Source organism: Amblyomma mixtum, chromosome 4 (genome assembly GCF_055824585.1).
Source record: "Amblyomma mixtum isolate Tamu chromosome 4, ASM5582458v1, whole genome shotgun sequence".
Classification (NCBI taxonomy): domain Eukaryota; kingdom Metazoa; phylum Arthropoda; class Arachnida; order Ixodida; family Ixodidae; genus Amblyomma; species Amblyomma mixtum.
This window is the reverse complement of record NC_143015.1, coordinates 161,557,393-161,580,512: the sequence shown is the minus strand read 5'-3', so window position 1 is coordinate 161,580,512 and position 23,120 is coordinate 161,557,393. Positions and strand designations below refer to the sequence as shown.

Sequence of the window (23,120 nt, the reverse complement as noted above, 5' to 3'; positions counted from 1 at the left end):
AATGAGAGACTTGTGTCAACTTTTAGCTCTGTCACTATGGGCAACTTCAGTAGCTTTATTAACGGTCGTGCTATTCGGGCACAAATTTTCAGGAGCCTCCGCCGCTGCGTAGGCATTTAATGCAGTACGGATTTGCTTTATTGATAGGCGAAGTGTATGACTTGAGCTAAAGGTCGGTATCCCATGAGCCCTTCGGATGTCAGTGGTATCACGCCAAGTTTATCAATTGGGCTGCGCTCACCACAAGAACTCAAGTGTCGCCATTCACTACGAATGCATCGTGCCGAACGATACCCGTGGCATACAAATGTTTCGTGCATACAACATTGTGCAGCTAATGCAAAGAAGCCACTAGCTTTTTTATGGGTCATGGCAGGCTTCCACTCCACGCGTTGCTAAGCGTCAGCACGAATATTAAAAAGTGAGACCTTTTTGTCCTTGTCCCTTTAGCCATAGCGGCAACCCAACACAAAACAAGGAGAAGTACAGATATCACTGTCGTCCACGCAAAAAATACAAGTTTACACATTTCGATATTCAGCGTTGCAGAATACCGGAGCCAGAAGTAAAGAACAAAACACTATACGAATGGCGTCTAGTAAGCACAGTGTTTACCGGCGTCTCCGCTACACCGACTGCCAATAAATTCTCCATGTGCAGTGCCAGCGCTGTCATGCGGCCGCTCTGGGCAGCGCACCAAGCTGTCCCGTAGCGTTACAGAGAAGTTGTATGACTATAATGGCCATGATGACTTTAGTGTAAGGTACACGTCTACTTGTTTTTATGAAAAAATACTCCTCATGGAACCTCAGCTTGCAAAAAAAAAGCGTGCTTTTCTAATTTTGTAAGCTTTTTTTTTTTTTTTTTTGAAGTGACTTGAACTGACGTACTTGTCACTGCGCCATCAAGGCAGATCAACTCACGCACATTCGTTTTCTTGAGTGGCTTCTCCTCATAAAGGGTATGCTTGCAAAAAAACCTGCTTTACAAAGCTCACAGGACCACTTTTGAGGTGTGCATAATTAAGGTACTTGGCACTTTGTCTTTGTGGTAGGAAGAACTAAAGTATACCTATAGCGTTGCTGCCCGCGCTACGGAGCGCACAGAAGAATGCACACAGCAGACAATTTTCCAAGCCCCTACCGAAGAAGTCCCTGTTTATTGTCGGCCTTTTATATCAGATGATTCTTTTTAACGCTGACATAATTTAATTTAGAAACTTTGAAAGATACGTCGATGGACTCGATTCAAGTAAATCGTACAGTAAGGGGTGCATCATGTACATTAAAGAGCTCAATAATTTGGCGATTAATTAAATTAACTAAGAGACATTATGTCTTCTATTTTAGGGGCTGGATTAAAAGCGAAATTGAAGGCCGCAAACATCGCAGGTGAGCACGGTCATTAAACTTTCTTAATCGGCAATGTGATTTCATATATCGAACTTCTAAATGGGCATTTGAAAGCTCGTTGGTGTGGTTTCCCCGCATTGCTCAATTATAAAGTGCTGTAGTTCAAATTTCTAATACAGAAACTCCTGACCCCGTTTGTATACTTTCTGGACGTAGAAGCCGTTAACATGATTTCAGCGACGATACCGAGCGCAGCGGAACCGTTTCATAAATTTTAAACGCAGGAAAGCCAACTCAACGAGCTTTCAAGTGTGTATTTTTTTATATTTGATATTTCGAACCATACTGCCGATTAAGAAATTTAAACAATTAATTTGAACTTCGATGTTCAAGGCCTCAATTTAGCAATGTAATCTCATCCTTCAAATAAAAATAAAAGTTTGTATGTTAGTTTAGCTAATTATTCTTCTCATTATTGACATCTATCAGGCATATAATGTTCATTTTGCTTCGCAATCCGCCTGCACAGACCGCACCGACGTATCTCTCACATTTATTTTTTTTTATCAGTAAAGGTTAAAAAATTACAATTTGTATCTAAAGGGCGGTGATGTCACCAATTAGCTCGGATGCTGCTGCCGTCTTGCAGCGCGGGCGTCGCTGGATGGAACGCTGGCGCACTTTTGATGCGTTCTGGCGCGCATTCCATGGAACGTTGGTCGCGTTCGATGTAACTTCACAGTAATCATTATCGAGAGCAGCGTCTCCTATTAGAGAGTACGCTTGCAAAAGAGTCTGATTTGGTAAGCTCACAAAGATATTTGGAGGTGTGCAGACCTAAGTACTTGGCACTCTGCATTCGTAGCAAATAGCGAACACGCGCACTCGTTCTTAAAGGCAGCTTCTTCTCAAATACGGTATGCTTGCAAAAAAGCCTGCTTTACAAACCTTTCAATGCAATACTGATTTGTGCAGACAAAAGGTACTCAGTACTGTGCCTTCATGGTAGATAGAGGCGAGGCATACTGTTTGTCGAGGGTAGTTTCTTCTCACTGACGGTCTCCTGTGAAAAAAAGACCTTCTTTACAAACCTCACAAAGTTGAGGAGCGCAACCTTAAGGAACTTGACACTGCACCTTCATGGTAGGTAGAACTCAGGCATACTCTTTCTCGAGAGTAGCTTCTATCCATAGACGTAATCCTGTCGAAAAACACTGCTTTACAAAGCTCACAATGACATTTTGAGGTGTGCAGACTTAAGGTATTTGGCACGGTGCCTTCATGGTAGATACAGCTCACGCACACTTGTTCTCGAGAGTAGCTTCTTCTCACTGAGGGTATCTTCTAAAAAAAACCTACTTTACAAAGCTCACAAAGGTATATTGAAGTGCGCAGACATAAGATACTTGGCACTGTGCCTTCATGGTAGTTAGAACATACGCACACTCTTTCTGAAGAGTAGCTTCTTCTCACAAATAAAATGCTTGCAAAAAAGCCTGCTTTACAAAGCCTTCAGTGGTATCTGGTGCAGACATAAGGTACTCCGTACTGTGCCTTCATGGCAGATAGAGGTGACGCATACTATTTCCCGAGAGCAGCTTCTCCTCACTGAGGGTATCCTGTCGAATTAACTTCTTTTGCAAATCTCTCAAAGTTATTTTGATGTGTGCAGCCTTAAGGTATTTGGTACTGTGCTTTCGTGGTAAATATAGCCCACGCACACTAGAGCACGCAGAGTAGCTTCTCCTTGTTGAGGGTATCCTCTAAAAAACCTGCTTTACGAATCTCACAAAGGTATTTTTTAGTGTGCAGACGTAAGGTACTTGGCACTGTGCCCTGAGGGTAGATGGAATGACGCATACTCTTTTCCGAGAGTAGCTTCTCCTCAGAGAGGGTATTTTTGCAAAAAATCCTGCTTTACAAAACCTCCAATGGTATTTTGATTTCTGCACTGTGCATTCATTTACGCACGCTGCCTTCATGGTAAGCTGAGCTCACAAGAACTCGTTTTCGAGAGTAGCTTCTAATGATTGAGGGTATGCTCGCAAAAAAAACCTGCTTTGCATGCAAACAATGGTATTTTTAGGTGTGCAGACGTAAGGTGCTTCGCAATGTGCCTTCATGCAGATAGAGCTCACGCGCACTTGTTCTCGAAAGTAGCTTCTCCTTATAAACAATATGCTTGCAAAAAAGCCTACTTTACAACGCTCGCATTAGTATTTTGAGATGTGGAGACATGAGGCAGGCACTTCGTATTGTGCCTTCACGGTAGATAGCGCTGACGCACACTTGTTCTTGACAGTAGCTTCTCCTCATAAAGAATATGACTGCAAAAACACTCACTGCAGATCTTAAAGATTTATTTTTTGAGGCATGTGCTCTTCAGAAATTTTTGCTCCATGCCTCGATGCTAGTATTTGAAACTGCGGGTATCCCTCTACGTTCTTCACATAGGCGAAAATTCGGCACTACATCAACCAACGTCGGTTTCTGCAGTTGTAGACAAGAGTGCGTTTAATTTAGAGGGCGTAAAAATCTGGGGGAGGAGAAGAAAGTCTGTTGTGAGAACATAGATGTTGTAATGACATTCTAAGTAATGCTGCAGACGAAAAGAAATTTTAAATTGCCTTTAACAACCCGGTCGTCTGAGACATGTTTTTGAAATACTAAGGATTCTTCCTTACATTCCACCGTGAATTCATCCGTGCATGTTCTGCGTACTTCGAGTGCGTACTTTCTTTGTCATTGCCCTCACTTTGGCAGTGAACGAGTCTCCGGAACAAGCAGTGTGCCTATTCGCACTCGCCACTCCTAAAAAATGTCAAGAGTCTGCAAGCATGTCCTCTGCCTTCATGAGCAGAGAACGCCGTCAAAGTGTTTAGATATGTAAAGATCACCAGCTTGAGCGCCTCTGTACAGACACACTATGAACGTTCCTCGTTTCCGCAGAGTACTGTCATGGTCGTGGTAGCATTCAATTTACCCGACGACTTTTCCTTTTTGTTTCGAAAGCATTATATGGCTATGCCGCGTCAGCAAAAAGTGTCCGCAAAACGCGTCCGCAAATTTTGTCCGCACGATTATGCCGTTCTCTGAAGATAAATGTGTGAAAGTGTGATTGTCTTAGGTAGTATGTGATAAAATGTTGCCATGGGAAAAACTTTGGTTGATGAGGTGGGATCAGATAATTAAACGCGAAAAAAACACGAAAAAGTAAACCTAGACGTCAAAATATCCGTAGACGTCGATATAGCACATAGACGTCTGAACAGCCACGGACCTCGATATAGTAAGTGGACGTTTCGCTTTCGAATTGCTCCAGTGCGGGTCACTGCAGTGATCTCAAAGTTTTTTCTCTTTCTTTTCTCTCGCTGGCGTTATTTCTTTTAATGCAACGTTGATTGCCTCAGGGCATAAAACGGTATGTAATGATAGATGAGGATGCCTAAGTAAATGAGAAAAAGTTCACTGATCTAATGAAATCGAGCAGTGACCGATGATGAGGTCCTTGTGTCCAAGCGGTGTATGAAGCACTATTGTTCGGCAACAGACCCGCTGCAGTCACGGGCCGAATTCTTGTCGGCTTCGACGCCGGGCAAACCCACAGAAGGTGGTAAATGTCGGCCTTTCGCAGTCTTTACGCCCTGCCTTTTCGTTTTTTCTTTCTTCTTGCACGCGAGTGAAGAATGAGCCCTGTCGTCGTTCTTCGCAGATGCGGTGAAGCGCGCCTCGGCCTTCATCCTGATCAGCGCCCTGGTGCTGGTGGTGGGGGAGCTGCTCTGCTTCCTGGGCCACCTGTTTCGGCGCGGACGGGTGCTCACCTTCGCCGGGGGCATCGCCTTCATACTCTCCGGTGGGGTGGGGGAGCACCCTTCTCCGGCGACAACTGCCTTTTTGTGCTGGAGCTCTCTACTGCTAATTATCATATGCGAGAGTAGACGGGACCCCAGCAGCACATCGGCCCAATATTGGAAATGTCTCTTGTACTAAAAAAGCGCATGGACACAGGACAAGAATGGAGAGAAGACACACACGGCGCTGATGTTGCGAGTTCAGCGCCTTTTGTGTCTTCTCTCCGTTCTTGTCCTGTGTCCATGCGCTGTTTTAGTACAAGATGCATAACCAACTCGCCTCGCCCAAACTGCCATTTAACTATTGGAAATGTACTGGAAAAGACCGGTCCCATAAAGGACCAGAGTAGAGCCATCTATTTCCAATATTGGGCCAATTATCTGGGCTGCTTGGGTACGTTGTAGACTGCAGCGCAGATTTAACACGCCACATTTCAACTTCGCTTCGCCTCAGGTGTAAGCAAAGTCAAATGGCGACTAACAGTCGTGGAAAGCGCGAAGATTGAATAGTATTACCCCTGCAATTCAGCAAAATATATCTAACCGCTGGTGCACAAGTAAGAATTTGTGCGCAACCAGCTAGTGTCATATTGTGAACAGCGGTATGGATGTAACAAAAAACCAATCTGTTAATGACGAAACACGGTCAGAACCAAGACCACAACCTTCAGGGCCAGTTGGCCACCCCAAAAGACCTCGCGGGCCGCCTGTTTCGGACCCCTGCTCTAGCGAATGTTTCAGAAGCAATTTAAGAGTTCTCGTATTTAATGCAGAAACGTTATACGGACCATTTCCGAGAAGATACCGGAATGCTATGTTAACAAAAACAACCGGGTGATCTTGTATTCTTTCCCCGATTTGTGTGATGAACAATGCTTTTCAAAGGTTCTCAGGCAATTCACTTATGACTGCGACCGGTATAGTATAAGGAATCTTTTTTTCTGCCCAAATCATTTCCGTCCGTAGCAGCAGTCAGTAAGAGCAGGGGCGTGGCGGTGTCCCTTCAGACAGTAAATGAGACGGAGAGAGAGTGAGAAAGGAAACTTAATGAAAGGGAAAGGAAGCGAGCTCGGCCGGTGGTAACATGACCCTGGCCTGCTACTCCCTAAACGAGACGGGTGTCATCATTACGGATAAAGATTGCAATATCCCGGACATGTGCGGCAGTCTTGCCTCTCACTGTTTCTAGGGCTTATACCCAGTGCGGAGGAGTGTCCTCTTCAATGACTAAAGAAGAGCAGGAACATTACTGCGTGGCTCAGGATTGGCCACCACATACCATAATCGAAGGAAAAGAACAGTTGTAAAGTTTTGTGCGTCTCGCCTGCTTTAAACTGTCAAATTCCAAACCTTTTGATCTCCCATCCCGAGTTAATTGATATTATGGAGAGATCTTCCTCTCTCTTTGCTTTTCGTAAGCGGGCGAAAATTTATTTTCAGGAAAATGCACTATAATTTTTTTTCTGCTTACATCTTTCTATTGATCGCGCATTTGTTTTATTTTTCATGTACACAGTTAGTTTCTATACATATGTGGGATCTGTATCTGCTCTTTCACTGCTCTGTTTTTTGTTTTGTTTTTCTTCTTTTGTTTTTCTAGGTATAATATTAGTTTCCATACATATTTTGGATCTATGCTCTTGCACTGTCTTTTCCTGTGATTTTTTTAGACGTGTTTTCTGCTTAATAAGAATATAATGAATGTTTATATTAGGAATTTGTTTTGTATAAACATTTACACTGTGATCATTATATTGTTTATGTATGTATATGTATGTGCCCCTTGCTGTTGTGTTCGAGTGGTGCTTAGGGCCCAGTCAGGCGGATTGATTTTCGCCTTTTGCCCTCTGCACCAAGGCACTGTGTTGTCTAAATTTCTTGAATAAAACAAAAAGGAGCAGAGCAGCTCACTCGTCTCTCTCCGCAGGTCTCATGATCCTCGTGGGCATGGTGATCTACATCTCGACGTTCAAGGCCGAGGTGGGCTCCAAGCTGCGGCCAAAGTCTTCCTTCCAGGAGCCCCTGTTCACCTACAGCTACGGCTACTCCTTCCTGCTGGCCGTCACGGGACTCATGTCCTGCGAGCTGGCCGGGACCTTCTCCATTTTCCTCTGCATCCAGCGCTACCAGCAGCAGCTCAAAAAGAAGCTGGACCGGCTCAAACCCGTCGACCACCTGCCGGGCTGCCGGCGATACCAGCAGCCGCTGCAGCGACACGCCTCCACGGGCGGAGGCAGCCAGCGCCACCACACGTCTTCCTCTTCACCGCCGGCCCTGCTGGGCCGGAGCTCTTCTTCGCGGAGGCAGCACACGGGGTCCGAGCCCGGATCCTTGGCGTTCGAGCCCCCGTCGCCACCGGCAAGGCTGCACCACCACCAGCACCACCAGCACGGAGGCAGGCCGCGACTACCCGCCTCCGAGTCGATGAGGGACCTGTCGTACTACAACTTCCCGCCGTTCTCACGGGATACCACCTGCAACACTGTCTCCACCACGGCCGACAACCTGACGAGGGAGTACTCGCGGGAGTTCTCCTTCGAGACGCTACGCAGAACCACGCCGGTATGAGGACTCCCTCATCGCCGACCAGCAATCAACCCCCCCGTGCACTTGCAAATAAGGACGCTCACGCGTACGAGACTCACTTTCGAGCGCCGAAGAGAAAGAGGCTGTGCGCAGGAGACGTCGTCGCCGCGGCGCCGAGTTTGTGTGAGAGCTTGAGCGGCGTTTCTTTTTTTTCTTGGACTCGCAGTCAAAAATCCTCCCAGCTCAGATGATACGTTGGTTTGAAGTCTTTCTAGAACACAGCTTGCAGACGTACTTGGATCTCGAGAAAAACTGGCAAATTAGTGATTCTGCCCCGTTGTTAAGTATTTACTTACTTAACGCTGGTGACGCAAGGGATGACAGTGGGAAAGCGTGACTTGAAATTTATTTCGGTGATCTTTGGTGCATCGGTATACCTTTGGCCGTTTCTCCGTGGTGAACATTGGTGCCCTAACGCTTCCAGGGATGACGCGAATTTGTGGCGATTAGATTCATTCGAAACTGAGCCAAGGCAATCCGTAACGCTAGACACTGTCTCTAATCGGGTTTGGAGCAAGTGCTATCTGCTAGGTTCGAAAATTCAGCTTTCTAAGCTTTTGCGCAGTATATGTCGCTTACAGATGGCGCGCCGAAAAATCTCTCACGTCGTGAGACTGAATTATATCACGTTAATATACATTCGATGACATTTACGTGACCATTTGGGCACATAAGCTCGCATAGACGATTTACAGCAACAATATCAGAACTAATGTCGATGCGTTTCGAAGCATTCCTTGGTATTGCACTTAATTACCGTTTTGCTATTTATCAACATTGTTAAATAATCTCTATGGTCGCAAAACACGATTAGCCTTCAGGCATCGTTCTACAACAAAGGTGATCTCGTCTTTCCACCTGATGTTCCCGTTGTTGATCCAGTCAAGACGAAAGTTAGCGGTGTAGGTTATAAGGACTCTTTTAATTATTGAGAGTGCTAGATAATTAAACATGTGGCTTAACCCTATTAAACGCAGGCTGCTGCTTTCCACCTACTGAAGTGTATGAAATGAAGAATTCCGTTTCAGTATATTTTCTCCATAAACGTCGCCTAGGCCTGACTGGCCTGGCGTCGAAGCATAGAAGCATTTTAAGCTATTCAATTTTTTCGCCACTCCCTTGCGTCACCATCGCGGAGTGAAACCGATGTGTACGAGGTGTTCTAGATGACTGCATACCAGGTGACCACTTTACTAACGTTTGACTACTTGTGGGAGAGTTCGTTGCATCGGTTGTAGCTGTACCTACAACTACCGTGCTAAATGAACGCTGCGCCTAGCACTATAGTCAAGCTCTGCGAATTTTTGACAGAACGGAACAGGGCCTTGTGGTCCGTGCCTTTTCCGTGAGGCGGGAGACAGAGCTGTTTTTCACGACGCCCGTAGGCACTAGGTGGCGCTTCGGTATTTGGTTCGGGTTACCATCGTCACCGTTCCCACACTCGCCAAGCTGCCATTAACAGGAAAAACTTTCAGCCTGTACTCAGCACCAGAGTTACTCCTCTCTTATGTTCAGGATATAATTACTTCCTCTTCCCCCGGATTGAGAAAAAGCCATATCTGTGGTTTTCTGCAAGTATCGATGCTTAAGCACAGATCTCAGATTCGGGCACTGCTGTATAGTGAACCTGCTTTATAGTAACAATATTTTCATTTCCAATAACCTTTTGACTCTCTAGCAAGTGCAATAGTGTCCCGTGGCCGACGCCCCCATATTTAAATTATTATCATGTTGTTTAATATTTGGTTAAGCGTGTTCCTAAGTCTTCTTACAAGTTATGATGTCTCAGCCTCCGGGTATTCTCCTTAGAGTAATGTCGATAGCGATGGTCGTGGCAGTATGCACTCTAAACAGAACGGAGTATGAAGGGAATAAGGTACCCTCTACCTCCCTTTCTTTTATGAAAGCGAGTGCGTTAGAGGACGGCTTACTCCCATTTTATTCCTATATAGGAGCATTTGTGTTTAGAGCGTACACTATTCTAAAGTTTGATCAGAGAACCAATCCTGCGAAATACTACTGAGAAAGTATTGTTTTCTGTGCAACTGCGTGAATGGTAGCTCATGTTCTTTATTCAATACGTCTGTGGAATGTCTCCGCAGCTCAGCGACAAAGCACAGCGATTCCGGATGTCAACAGCAGGACACTATTGCACTTTATTTAGCTTTAGTCGATCGAGAACAGCAAACTGTTCAGTGCGTGCGAGCGAGTATATTCAGAATAGCTATCGCGTAGGCTTTTCAACTGCCCCGAGACAGGAGCGGAAGGCCAGAATGCGGCACAGTGACGCGTACGTTGACAAAGCGCCTGAGCTCAACAAAAAAAAAAGGCTTAGCGGCGCGCCACTTTGTCGGCGCCTAGACGGTGGTGGACTGATGACGCGGCACCCGACGATCGGTCGTCGGAATCTTTGTATCTTTCAAAAGAGACTCCTTTCACAAGCATCATCGAATTGTTCAAGCGGAGACTTTGTATAATACAAATCGCGTACGGGCATGTTTTACGAGACAGCGGCTCGACAAAACGATGAAGTCGGCCATCACGCGCCCTCTACCCGTCGGGTTAGAAGTGACGCGGCCGGAATCGCGGAAGTGACGCAATCGGCCAGGCGTGCGGCTGGCTGTCATCGGCCCGGCACCGTGATGCTGCCCCACGAGCATATCACCGCGAGGAGCGGCTCTGGAGCCTCGTTCGACGCCCTACGGACTCTTGGGTGTGTCTGTGCGTGTGATTTTTTTTTCTTTTCCTTCGGCCTGTGCTTTTGGATGTGCGAGTGACACCATCACCGACTCGGCGGCGCTCGACATCGACGTATCTCATCTACGTAGCTTCGTCGTCACTCGCCCGGCCCATCCCAGTCTCCTGTCCGACCAATCACCGCTTCTTTCGTTCGTTGCTGCCACGCCCACTTGTGAACCTCGTATCTTCTTCTCGCGTGTCGTCTGCACAGGTGACTCGGTTCCCGGTCCCTCCTCCTCATCTCCTCCTCCTCTGCACGAGTGCCAAGACGCACGCCCCGACCGGATGTGACGTCCGGGAGCGGGGCCGCCTGTACTTCCGGTGCACGCAACTCTGTCGACGACCAATCAGGCATTGTTTGTGCCGCTGGCGCCACGAAAGCGGGCGTCGACAGGACATTTTACCCGATGACACGCGGTGGCTCAAAACATGACCAGGGTTATATATCCTCGATCTTCAGGAAAGGTTTTAGCTTAACTACCAGAAGCGTTCACTTTTTCGCTTGTGTAATCATTCATACCGTTATATGATAGTTGGAAAGACACACACTTGTTTGTTGTACTAGTCGAAATAGCGATGTTCATTTCACCTCGTTGGCTGAGTTCTTCGCGGAGTGTGCCGACGGAGTGTGGCAAGCGACGATCGCCTCCCGGGTTCGCTCATGACTTGGCGGTACCACCCGCCAGAGAGCGCTTGTGTTCCGGGCGCAAAAAAAAAGAGGGGGGGGGGGGGGGGGGGGGGGCGGGGTGTCCTTTTCTTTCGATGCGTTCTGTTTTGATCATGTTGAACGCGTTATGGCGACCGCCTGTCTGGGTACCCCGTTAGCAACTTGATCAGGAACGGAGAACGTTCTGACCGTCACGCTCTCAAGACCGAGGCACCGGGTATGTTAGCCTCACTGGAGTAGTGATGAGCGTTTATTTCGGAGAAAAAAAAAAGATTTCGTTGTTACTTGAACAGAAATTTCCAAGTAACGCGAGCCCACGTCATGCTCACACTGTCATTCTCACACAGTGTACCGACCCTTATTTATTCACAGACACATTTCAGCCACGTTGTGAAAAATGAAGCTGATTATAGACCTGCTGAAAAAGTATTTCACTGCAGTAAGCGAAAAGCGCTTGATCTTTTTTTTTTTTGCCTCCTTTGAAAGGCTAGCACGTCGAAGCTCTATGAGAATCACAAGCTGAGTTAGCGTGGACGGCTCGCGGCGTCCCGACAAAAATCGGTACACTTCACGATGAAAACCGAATTCGCGTGCGACTATTGAAATTCGAGGTAAACGACAAGACACAAAGTGGTCACGTGATGGGCCGACTTTCTCTGAGACTCGCGCGCTTATTTATGTTTTTTTTTTGTTCATTGCCGATGTCGAACGTTTTTTGTTTTTATTTCGTCACACCACCTGGAGACGGCAACGGTGAGGAAGTCGTGAGCGAGCTCCGTGAGGCTTTCGTCGACGGCCTTCATGTAACCGTGCTCTCGGCGAATGCAAAGCAGCTATCCCGGTTGTACTGGCACCTAGAGTATGTCACCTGTACACACAGACACATACACACACCTGTCTTGCATAAACACACACACAATGCAGCCAAGAGAGCGAGCGCGATCTCAAGCAAGTTTCACATTACCAGCAGCAGCTGTGACTGAAGTGCGTTTTTCTGACTCACGCCTGTGCAGCAGACATTGCGAGAGCCACCCTCACGCGAGGTTAGGAGCTGAGAGAACAAAAGGCGCCGACCCAAGCACGACAGTTAAGAGGCCCAATATCGGAAATACATTGGCAAATGTCGGTACTAAAAACATAGAGTTTCTTACTATTACCTAGAGGGAAAGCTGGCAACCCGTCTATGGGAGTTTGCATGGAGAACCCTCGAGACCGCTTCAGCCACCATGGGCGCTCAAAGCATCATGGGGTGGTGAGCTACCGACTGCAGAACTACAACTTTTGGCCAAAAAATAATGAAAAATAAAGCTGTTCGATAACTACACATGTCCTAACATTCAATATCGTGTCTGTAAATTGCAACAAATGAGCAGAAAAGCATGTAAATGCAAGTTTGCCCAAAATAAGAGATGGCTAGCTTTCCTATTGGCCAAGTAATGAACACTACAAAAACTAATATTTCGCAATTATCAGGCGCATTTTTTTAAAGTAAATACGTTTTCAAAAAAATATTGTTGCTTAGATACTTTAAGAGGTTTTTTAATGGCATTTGGAAAAGTGAGACCTTTTATTGGCGTCGTGTGTCGTTGCGTTTTTAGTACTATGGCTTTTGCACACTGCGTTCGCGCGAAAGTCGTCTGCGCACACACGAACAGCGTTTTCGGAATGAAACATCTCAGCAGCGTCACTCCGTGTTCCCGAAAAAATACGACTGTCCCGCACCAGGTTGCTCACCGTCCCATGGTGCTTTGAGCGTCCATGGTGGCTGAAGTGCAGCGCCGCCAGTTTTCCCTCTAGGTAATAGTAAGAAACTCTATGCCTAGAAAGGACCAGAAAGAAAATTCTATAAAGAAACATCTATTTGCAATATTGGGCCGATTTCCAGTGCTTCGCAAATGGATGGTTTCACTCTGGTCCTTTGTAGAACCGACATTTGCCAATATGTTTCCAATATTGTGCCGATTACATGTTCTGCTTGGGGAGGCCATCTTACGCGATGCCGACACTGGGAGGTCCGCCTCTTTCCAGCAGAACAAAAGAGTTGGGCCGACCGACAGTATTAGCAGAAGTGCCAAAGCAGGATATAGAGAGCTCTATCTTGTTTGAGAGGTTTTATCAAACCATGAAGGTTGCGTAAAGAAAAATGGCCGCCTAGAACCGAAACACGATTTAATCTCTATTGCACTAAGCTAGAATGAAAGGCCAGAAAAGAAAAGGGGTGAAACAAAACAAAACCTGCTGTTGAACTTCACTGTCACCTGCTCTAGAAAAAACCAGGGTGTAGCAATCAGGTTGCTGTCCGCAGGATGTCGACAGAAGAATGTCGTTGACAGTGGGCTGTCTGTTCCAGAATTTGGCCGTGCATTTAGATGTGCGGAATCACAAAACCACCCGTGCGCCTGTTTGCATGATTACTTGCTCTTAGTTATCTCTTACCGCGCAGGCATGGATAGAAAAAAGGTTTTCCTGTGCGCCCAGAATTTTAAGGCGTGCTTTTATAAGAAATACGGTGGCTAATGTTGACAAATTTATGAAAAAGTGGAGCACATTTCCTGCCGGTATGGACATCGTTTATTAAGCCTTCTGCATAAATCGATGCCGTCAGCGTCCAAGTAAGATCGTTGTCTCGCCTGAACCAAAAAGACAAATAAGTGCTAATATGTTGCCAAAAAGTGCAAGTGGTTCGCCGTGTTGGGCAGAACGACAAAACGTGAGAAGGTAGAGTAATAATTTTTTCCCTCCCACGTACAGCAGTAATGGCCACGAAATCATCCTGTCGCCTCTCTCTCTTTTTCTGCCTATGGGAATGGGCAAATGAGATGACGTTTCAGTTTAACACAACGGTTCAACTTCATTCTAACAGGAGTACCTAAGACAAAACAAAATTATGGTGAAGAAAGCTACCATTAAATGATCTGTTGAGTATCATGAATTTGTCATGCAGCTTCAGTGAATTAAAATCTGAGTGACAGTAAACACACGCAACCATTTGTATCCGAAAGCAACCCCCCCCCCCCCCCCCCCCCCCCTGGTTTGCGCAATCACTCAGGATGAAGAAATAGCAGTGATGACTCTACCTCAAACGAGACTCACCCAACGACGACTCTATGCCCGAAATATTTTCTTAAGTCGGTTACTTCATTCATTTCCGCAAGCACTAATTCCAGTGGCTTTCCTTTCGAAAATCAATATTTACTCACCAAACCCACCTACCCAAGAAACTTGGGAAATTTGGTTTGAGTTTTGTACAAGAATAAGTGCTTGTCTGCCCTCCCCCCCCCCCCCCAAATCATCGTCATCATCATCATCATCCCGACTACGCCCACTGCGGGGTGAAGTCGTTTACCGTGTCCCTCCAATTAACCCTGTCCTTTGCCAGCTAGGGCCACCCTTTCCCTGCAGAGTTCTTAGTCTCATCCGCCCAAATTTTCTGCCATCCCCTGCAATGCTTGCCTTAGCTTGGAATCCCCTCCGTCACCCTTAAGAACCAGCGGTTATCTTGCCTTCGCACTACATGCCCTGCCAAAGCCCATTTCTTCCTCTTGATTTCGACTTGGATGTCATTAACCCACATTTGTTTTCTTATCCACTCCGCCCGCTTTCGATCTCAACGTTACACCTATCATATTTCTTTCCATAGCTCGCTGCGTTGTCCTTAACCTGAACCTGGTCGTTTCACTTGTAAAGTCGCTCACGTTCTGAGAGATGCGAGTACGAGCATTCATTGCCAACTGGCTTGCCGCCTAAGTTATTGTTTCCAAACGTAATGCGCCCGAAAATTTGAGTCACTCGGAAAAGCTGTGGTTATTTTTATTTGATTTCTTTTTTAACTCTAGCGCTTCGACTGTTACGCTTCGTTGAGTGGAGCTGTTTGGAAGAGGCCGCTGAGGCGGTGCCGTGAAAGCTTGCAATAGTCAAGAAGTGGGAGATGAAATCGGGAAAACCATTGAATTGGTTGCTTATGGCGGGCCACGTCTAACCGGACATTTGAGAGGGGGAACTAGTTAGTCGCAAAAGAAAAGAAAACCTTCGCGACCAAGAAGTTCGAAACTCAGTATCGTGCGTCTACACCTGGAAACGACCTCAGATGCACCTTTGATGAAATAATGCCGTTGAGTTTGGCTCACAGTGACTCAAACACGCACAGACACGATTAGTGGCAGCTGTGAACTAAGTTTAAGGTTGGCATTCTCGCGAACCATACGCATTCCAGCTCTCTTTTTTTAACTATCAGGAGCCAAGGATATAATCAGTGGTTAGTAGCAAGAGCGGATATTTGAAAATGGCGTCACAAACTGACATTATAACCTAGTTATAATGGATATAACCAAGGAATGACGATTTCTCTTAGAAGCTCGGTCAACACGGGCTATAACGAAGTTACGGTTATTGCGAAGTAATGGCCGGGCCCCTTTAACTTCGTTATGGCGAGGTTCAACTCCGGCCCACAAACTCATCTCGTAATAAAGAAAGACAACAGGATGAATTTCTTGGTGCCAATTAATCAGAATGGTGTCCCAACCATCGGTCTTTCGAGGGAATCAATCATGGTGCATAACAGGGCTTCTTTAAACCGAATAAGCCATTAACAAGTTCGGAACGTAGCAGTAATCATTTGTTCAGATTGCATGAGCTTCGACGACAGTGTTCTTGGCTTTGGTATTTAACGGCGCAGTTTTAGCATAGCTTTTTCTTCATTAAACTACCGGCTGATGGCCTTCGTGTCCCTGTCAACGCATTCAACTGTCTGGCTCTTCGTGGTGCCTGAAACTGCTGTCAGCAGATGTCTGTTTTCAAGCAGAAAAGGCTGGGGAGGATCTTGAAGTGCAGGATGGGACTGCTGTGAATTGTAGTCGCTTCGCGTTTAGGGAAAGGTGTCGACAGCATGGTGTATTTGCACTGCCAGTACTTGCTAAGCGAGGAGTTGTTGAACTTGGTAACGCACTGAAAAGCGCAACACATTCCCATCACTAAGCCCACGCGGCATCGTCGGCCTCTTGATCTTGTAAATGTCGCTTTATGAGAGGCCAATCGTACACTGAAATTAGCATGTTTTGAAATTAGTCGGTGACTGCGTAACGTTAACCCTGGCTGCTGTACACATCTGCTGAACCCGGTAAAGTACGATTCCAAAGAAAGGCAAGGTTCAAAGTTGTGGAGAGTGTTACGCTATACTGTGATTTGGATGGTTTAGAAGCGCTGCTTCTGCCTGTCTGTTTGTGGTTAGCGCGTCGTTTTTGTTGTTAACACAAGCGACTGAAATCTCCAATTGCTTTTGCAGTTCATTGTCGTTCCCAGCTTGAGTATACCTAAGTACCAGGTAAGTGTCCCGCTGCCTTCCCACTCAGTCAATGCGCAGAAAATGCTAGCACAAATTGTCTGTTGGAGAGGGATGCGGGGTTGTGGATGGGCGCTTGCTCAGTGTTTTGGTGTAATGCATTGCCATTTAGATTCCCGCGCTGTAACCCACGAGAGCTGCTTAACTCACCCTAGGCAGCACATGTAATCGGTCCATTATTGGAAGCATATCGGCAAAGGCCGATAATGGATCAGTGTGAAACCATCCACTTGCAATATTGGGCCAATTACCTGTATTGCTTGGGTTGGTGCACGTGCAAACTGTGTTCTGCCCACGTTATCTCTTGGCTCGTGCGCACGGGAGAGTCAGCTCCAGTGGATTTGGTGACGGAGCGGAAAGGACGCGACAAGTGAAAGCTCTGCACTGTCTTGTTGGCGACGACGCCAGAGGGCGTTAGTAGTTTGGCGGGCACGCGATTGGCGGCGCATCGTTGCCACAGCCCGCAGTGTATTTCCGATCACTTTACTCCCAGCCTTGACCCAACCGGGCGAGCAGCAATGTATTTTGACGCGGTGCCACCTTTGCGAGATTGCGCTGGTGCCACACCGTGTCGCAGACAAAAATACGGAATACTAATTGCCGCGAACCCTGGCGGTAGGCAGACAAGCGATGCGCACTGGAGATTTGTTGATGGGCTTTCCTTTTTTTTTTTTTGTCCGAAAGAAACCGGCTGCTTTCTGCGCTCGTTGTACGGCAAGAAGCGAAAGTTGAGGGGCGTGGGATCCTTGCGAAGGACATCTCGAGGTCAGAAACACGAGGACAGCCAGTCTGGCTTTCGTGATTAGCACTTAGGCTACGTAGCGCCTGAGCAGAGCAGTGGTATGGGTATGGACATATGTGACACTTCGAAAGAGGCCTAAGAAAGCGACGAGGGACCCTTTCGTGCTGGGCAACGGACAATTGGGGAGCACTGTATTTACCCAACAACAAATGCTCCGTTCGAGGGCAAAGTGGCCTTTGTACAGTCGTCCAATGACTTGTCTAGAGCGCTCCAAGTCCATGCCGCCTGCACTCCGCAGTGCGCACAGCGACGTCTAGCGGAAGTGCCTGGTTCGAGACAGCGCATGTGTGATGCTCAGACGACACTCACAGATGCACCATCTCGAAGCAGGCGTTTCCGCTAGACGTCGCTCCGCGCGCGGCAGAGCCCATATCGAATAGAGTTCGACCACTCCAGACAAGTCTGTGGACAAATGTACTGCTGAGAAAGTCTGAACCTATCAGAACGCGCACAAAATCTTTAAGTTTTCACTACTTCTTTTCTTTTGGTAGGTTGGAAAGTGGTCTGTGCTGAGGGCAAGTCTGTGAGGCTAGCCTCTGCAATAACATGTTGCCATCTTCTCAAATCGCTCGTCATACCTAGTCTTCACACATGCGTAAAAGCGTACGAGTTGTTTATAACGGAGTGATTGCAAACGTTGAAAGAGGTTAGTGAGGTGGGGAGTGGAGAAGATACTAAGATACTACGTTCACGCATCTAACCATTTAAACTAATAAAGGTGGCAACAACGGTGCGATCCACGAATCTGCCAGGAGTAACCTCGCCGGCTTGTAGAGTTAGCTTCACCTCTATAAAACAGATACCAGTGTTCAAATGCATCAGTGCTCGAAGGTTACCTGTAACCTCCATTCTTGCACACCAGAACGAGAAAGTACTTCCTGCAAGCAGTGTCATATGGTGGTCTGCGGTGTGTCGCACAACACAAAAAGAGCAGAAAGCGAAAACGCAAAAACTGACTCAATCAGCACAGGTAATCCATTCAACATTAGAAACAGATATATTTCCAATATTGGATCAATTAGCTTGGGAAGGCACTAAGGGACGCGTGTACATATTACGCAGAGTGTGAATGCGGTGATCTGCCTGTACATTCCTGCTTGCGTGACTGTGAACACGAGTGTGCGTACATGCGCGTGTTGCACGTGTTCCCGTATTCTGTGCCTTCTCTTCGAGAAATTCGCATGAGATGATAGCATGCGTGAGTACGAGCCATGCTGACAAACCCTAAGTAGCCCAGGTAAGTGGCCCGATATTGGAAACGTATTGACAAAATCCGGAACTATCCCAACAACATACGTAACTGGTCCAATACTGGAAGTTCATTGGTAACCGCTGGTCCTACAATGGCCAAGAGTGCAACCATTCATTTCCATTATTGTATCGATTAACTCTGCTGCTTGGGACCATTCGCCATCTCTGATTAAGCTGGTTAGAGCGCAGATAGAACAAGACGCCAAACTAGACTGAGTGTAAGCTACCTCGCAAGAGTTTTCACGCCTTGTCCTTACGCTTGCAACGTAGCTGATCAAGAAGCATCTGCGGACTCATCAGCCAACACTCCTTCACTTGGCTTCGACCCGAACCGGACCCAACACGAACCCCTGTAGGTCAGCTGATTGTCGATGTCGTGAGTTCAGCTAATTAGCGGCTGCAATGTGTTGAATATTCATTTGGTCCGCAAATTTTCGCGCGCGCAGGATGTGTTTAAGGACGTACCAGAAGGCAGTCTCCAAATTGTGCATTTACGCTTCGTCTGCTTCCCGCCCCGGTGTTCGCGGCCCGACGATGTTGTGCCAAATCAGAGACGCGCGACTTAAAACGTTTACACAGAGCGAGGTTTAAGCATGTTTGTTGTTCACGGGGACTTGGATCAACACCCTTCTTTCACTGACTGACTGATGTATTGTTTTATTTATAAAGAAAAAAAAAGAAGTACAAAAAAAAACCTGGTCTCCAGTGGTCCACTTCTTTCGTCGATGTTGTGTACATGCCGAAGTTTCGCTGTGGCCGCCCTTGGAAAGGTCTATGGTGCACTCTAAACATGAATACGCATATATGGAAGTAAAAGGAGAGCAAGCTCTCGTCTAGCGCACACCCTTTTTTACTCCTTTTTGTTTAGAGTGGGAGGACAGCTTACTGCCTTTTTACTCCATTTTGTTTAGAGTGCGGAGGACAGATAACTCCCCTTTTTACACCTTTTTGTTTAGAGTGTAGAAGACAGTTTACTCCCTTTTTACTCCTTTTTGTTTAGAGTGTGGAGGACAGCTTCCTCCCTTTTTACTCCTTTTTGTTTAGAGTGTAGAGGATACCTTACTCCCTTTTTACACCTTTTTGTTAAGAGTGTAGAGGACAGCTTACTCCCTTTTTACTCATTTTTGTTTAGAGTGTGGAGGACAGCTTCCTCCCTTTTTTACTCCTTTTTGTTTAGAGTGTAGAGGATACCTTACTCCCTTTTTACACCTTTTTGTTAAGAGTGTAGAGGACAGCTTACTCCCTTTTTACTCCTTTTTGTTTAGAGTGTGGAGGACAGCTTCCTCCCTTTTTTACTCCTTTTTGTTTAGAGTGTAGAGGATACCTTACTCCCTTTTTACACCTTTTTGTTAAGAGTGTAGAGGACAGCTTACTCCCTTTTTACTCCTTTTTGTTTAGAGTGTGGAGGACAGCTTCCTCCCTTTTTACTCCTTTTTGTTTAGAGTGTAGAGGATACCTTACTCCCTTTTTACACCTTTTTGTTAAGAGTGTAGAGGACAGCTTACTCCCTTTTTACTCATTTTTGTTTAGAGTGTGGAGGACAGCTTCCTCCCTTTTTTACTCCTTTTTGTTTAGAGTGTAGAGGATACCTTACTCCCTTTTTACACCTTTTTGTTAAGAGTGTAGAGGACAGCTTACTCCCTTTTTACTCCTTTTTGTTTAGAGTGTGGAGGACAGCTTCCTCCCTTTTTTTACTCCTTTTTGTTTAGTGTGTAGAGGATACCTTACTCCCTTTTTACACCTTTTTGTTAAGAGTGTAGAGGACAGCTTACTCCCTTTTTACTCATTTTTGTTTAGAGTGTGGAGGACAGCTTACTCCCTTTTTTACTGCTTTTTGTTAAAGGTGCACTGAAGAGGAATCTGAACTCGTCTTTTTGCCGCGGGAACTCAATCTACACGTTCCGAGCATTCTTAGAAACTGCGATTTATTGCCCTGTGTGGCCGATTTCCCTAATTAAATCGAATTAACGTCCGGCTCCCGCCTTTTTCTTTAATTCTGCCTCGTACGGTGGGCGGAGTCGACCGACGCCGGGAGTGCCTTTCAGCCAGCTCCGTGGAGGCTTTGCTTTCGCTTCATTTTGTTTTTTAGGTTTGCGTGAATAAATAGTTTCATAATATAGCCGCAAAATAAGCCCGCAGAAATAAAAATACGCGCGGACTATTTGCTTCTACGGACTACTACGTATTACTCCGCCGATGGCAGGGCGGCAAGCCGCTACGGGACTGGGTGAAAGGCACTTCACGCGCTGGTCGACTCCGCCCATCGTACGAGGCAGATTTCAAAAAATAAAGGCGGGAGCCGGACGTTAATTCGATTTAATTAGGGAAATCGGCCACACCGGGCAATAAGTCGCAGTTTCTAAGAATGCTAGGAACGTGTAGATGGAGTTCCCGCGGCAAAAAGACGAGTTCAGATTCCTCTTCAGTGCACCTTTAAGAGTGTAGAAGGCAGCTTACTCCCTTTTTTACACCTTTTTGTTTAGAGTGTGGAGGACAGTTTACTCTCTTTTTAATCCATTTTGTTTAGAGTGTGTAGGACAGCTTACTCCCTTTTCTATTGCTTTTTGTGAAGAGTGTAGAAGACAGCTTACTCCCTTTTTTACTCATTTTTGTTTAGAGTGTGGAGGACAGCTTACTCCCTTTTTAATCCATTTTGTTTAGAATGTGGAGGACAGCTTACTCCCTTTTCTACTGCTTTTTGTTAAGAGTGTAGAAGACAGCTTACTCCCTTTTTTACTCATTTTTGTTTAGAGTATGGAGAACAGCTTACTCCCTTTTTAATCCATTTTGTTTAGAGTGTGGAGGACAGCTTACTCCCTTTCTACTGCTTTTTGTTAAGTGTGTAGAAGACAGCTTACTCCCTTTTTTACTCACTTTTGTTTAGAGTGTGGAGGACAGCTTACTCCCTTTTTAATCCATTTTGTCTAGACTGTGGAGGACAGCTAACTCCCTTTTTACACCTTTTTGTTTAGAGTGTAGAAGACAGTTTACTCCCTTTTGTTTAGAGTGTGGAGGACAGCTTCCTCCTTTTTCTACTCCTTTTTGTTTAGAGAGTAGAGGATAGCTTAGTCCCTTTTTACACCTTTTTGTTAAGAGTGTAGAAGACAGCTTACTCCCTTTCTAGTCATTTTTGTTTAGAGTGTGGAGGACAGCTTACTCCCTTTTTTACTGCTTTTTGTTAAGAGTGTAGAAGACAGCTTACTCCCTTTTTTGCTCATTTTTGTTTAGAGTATGGAGAACAGCTTACTCCCTTTTTAATCCATTTTGTTTAGAGTGTGGAGGACAGCTTACTCCCTTTCTACTGCTTTTTGTTAAGTGTGTAGAAGACAGCTTACTCCCTTTTTTACTCATTTTTGTTTAGAGTGTGGAGGACAGCTTACTCCCTTTTTAATCCATTTTGTTTAGAGTGTGGAGGACAGCTTACTCCCTTTTCTACTGCTTTTTGTTAAGAGTGTAGAAGACAGCTTACTCCCTTTTTTACTCATTTTTGTTTAGAGTATGGAGAACAGCTTACTCCCTTTTTAATCCATTTTGTTTAGAGTGTGGAGGACAGCTTACTCCCTTTCTACTGCTTTTTGTTAAGTGTGTAGAAGACAGCTTACTCCCTTTTTTACTCATTTTTGTTTAGAGTGTGGAGGACAGCTTACTCCCTTTTTAATCCATTTTGTCTAGACTGTGGAGGACAGCTAACTCCCTTTTTACACCTTTTTGTTTAGAGTGTAGAAGACAGTTTACTCCCTTTTGTTTAGAGTGTGGAGGACAGCTTCCTCCTTTTTTTACTCCTTTTTGTTTAGAGAGTAGAGGATAGCTTAGTCCCTTTTTACACCTTTTTGTTAAGAGTGTAGAACACAGCTTACTCCCTTTTTTACTCATTTTTGTTTAGAGTGTGGAGGAGAGCTTACTCCCTTTTTACACCTTTTTGTTAAGAGTGTAGAAGACAGCTTACTCCCTTTTTAGTCATTTTTGTTTAGAGTGTGGAGGACAGCTTACTCCCTTTTTTACTGCTTTTTGTTAAGAGTGTAGAACACAGCTTCCTCCTTTTTTTACTCCTTTTTGTTTAGAGAGTAGAGGATAGCTTAGTCCCTTTTTACACCTTTTTGTTAAGAGTGTAGAAGACAGCTTACTCCCTTTTTAGTCATTTTTGTTTAGAGTGCGGAGGACAGCTTACTCCCTTTTTTACTGCTTTTTGTCAAGAGTGTAGAAGACAGCTTACTCCCTTTTTTACTCATTTTTGTTTAGAGTGTGGAGGACAGCTTACTCCCTTTTTAATCCATTTTGTTTAGAGTGTGGAGGACAGCTTACTCCCTTTTCTACTGCTTTTTGTTAAGAGTGTAGAAGACAGCTTACTCCCTTTTTTACTCATTTTTGTTTAGAGTATGGAGAACAGCTTACTCCCTTTTTAATCCATTTTGTTTAGAGTGTGGAGGACAGCTTACTCCCTTTCTACTGCTTTTTGTTAAGTGTGTAGAAGACAGCTTACTCCCTTTTTTACTCATTTTTGTTTAGAGTGTGGAGGACAGCTTACTCCCTTTTT

The 23,120-nt window shown here is 45.7% G+C and overlaps 1 protein-coding gene across 1 annotated transcript in view; it reads left to right on the top strand.

Moving 5' to 3' along the window:
- Nucleotides 1-11,236, top strand: part of stg1 (stargazin-like protein) — a 51,959-nt gene extending 40,723 nt beyond the window's left edge. Inside the window, exons 3-4 of the mRNA XM_089585977.1 lie at nucleotides 5,065-5,205; nucleotides 7,131-11,236. Of these exons, the coding sequence (XP_089442103.1) occupies nucleotides 5,065-5,205; nucleotides 7,131-7,771 (782 nt within the window). The 3' untranslated portion in view covers nucleotides 7,772-11,236. The remainder of the gene's footprint in view (nucleotides 1-5,064; nucleotides 5,206-7,130) is intronic.
- Nucleotides 11,237-23,120: the final 11,884 nt, after the last annotated feature.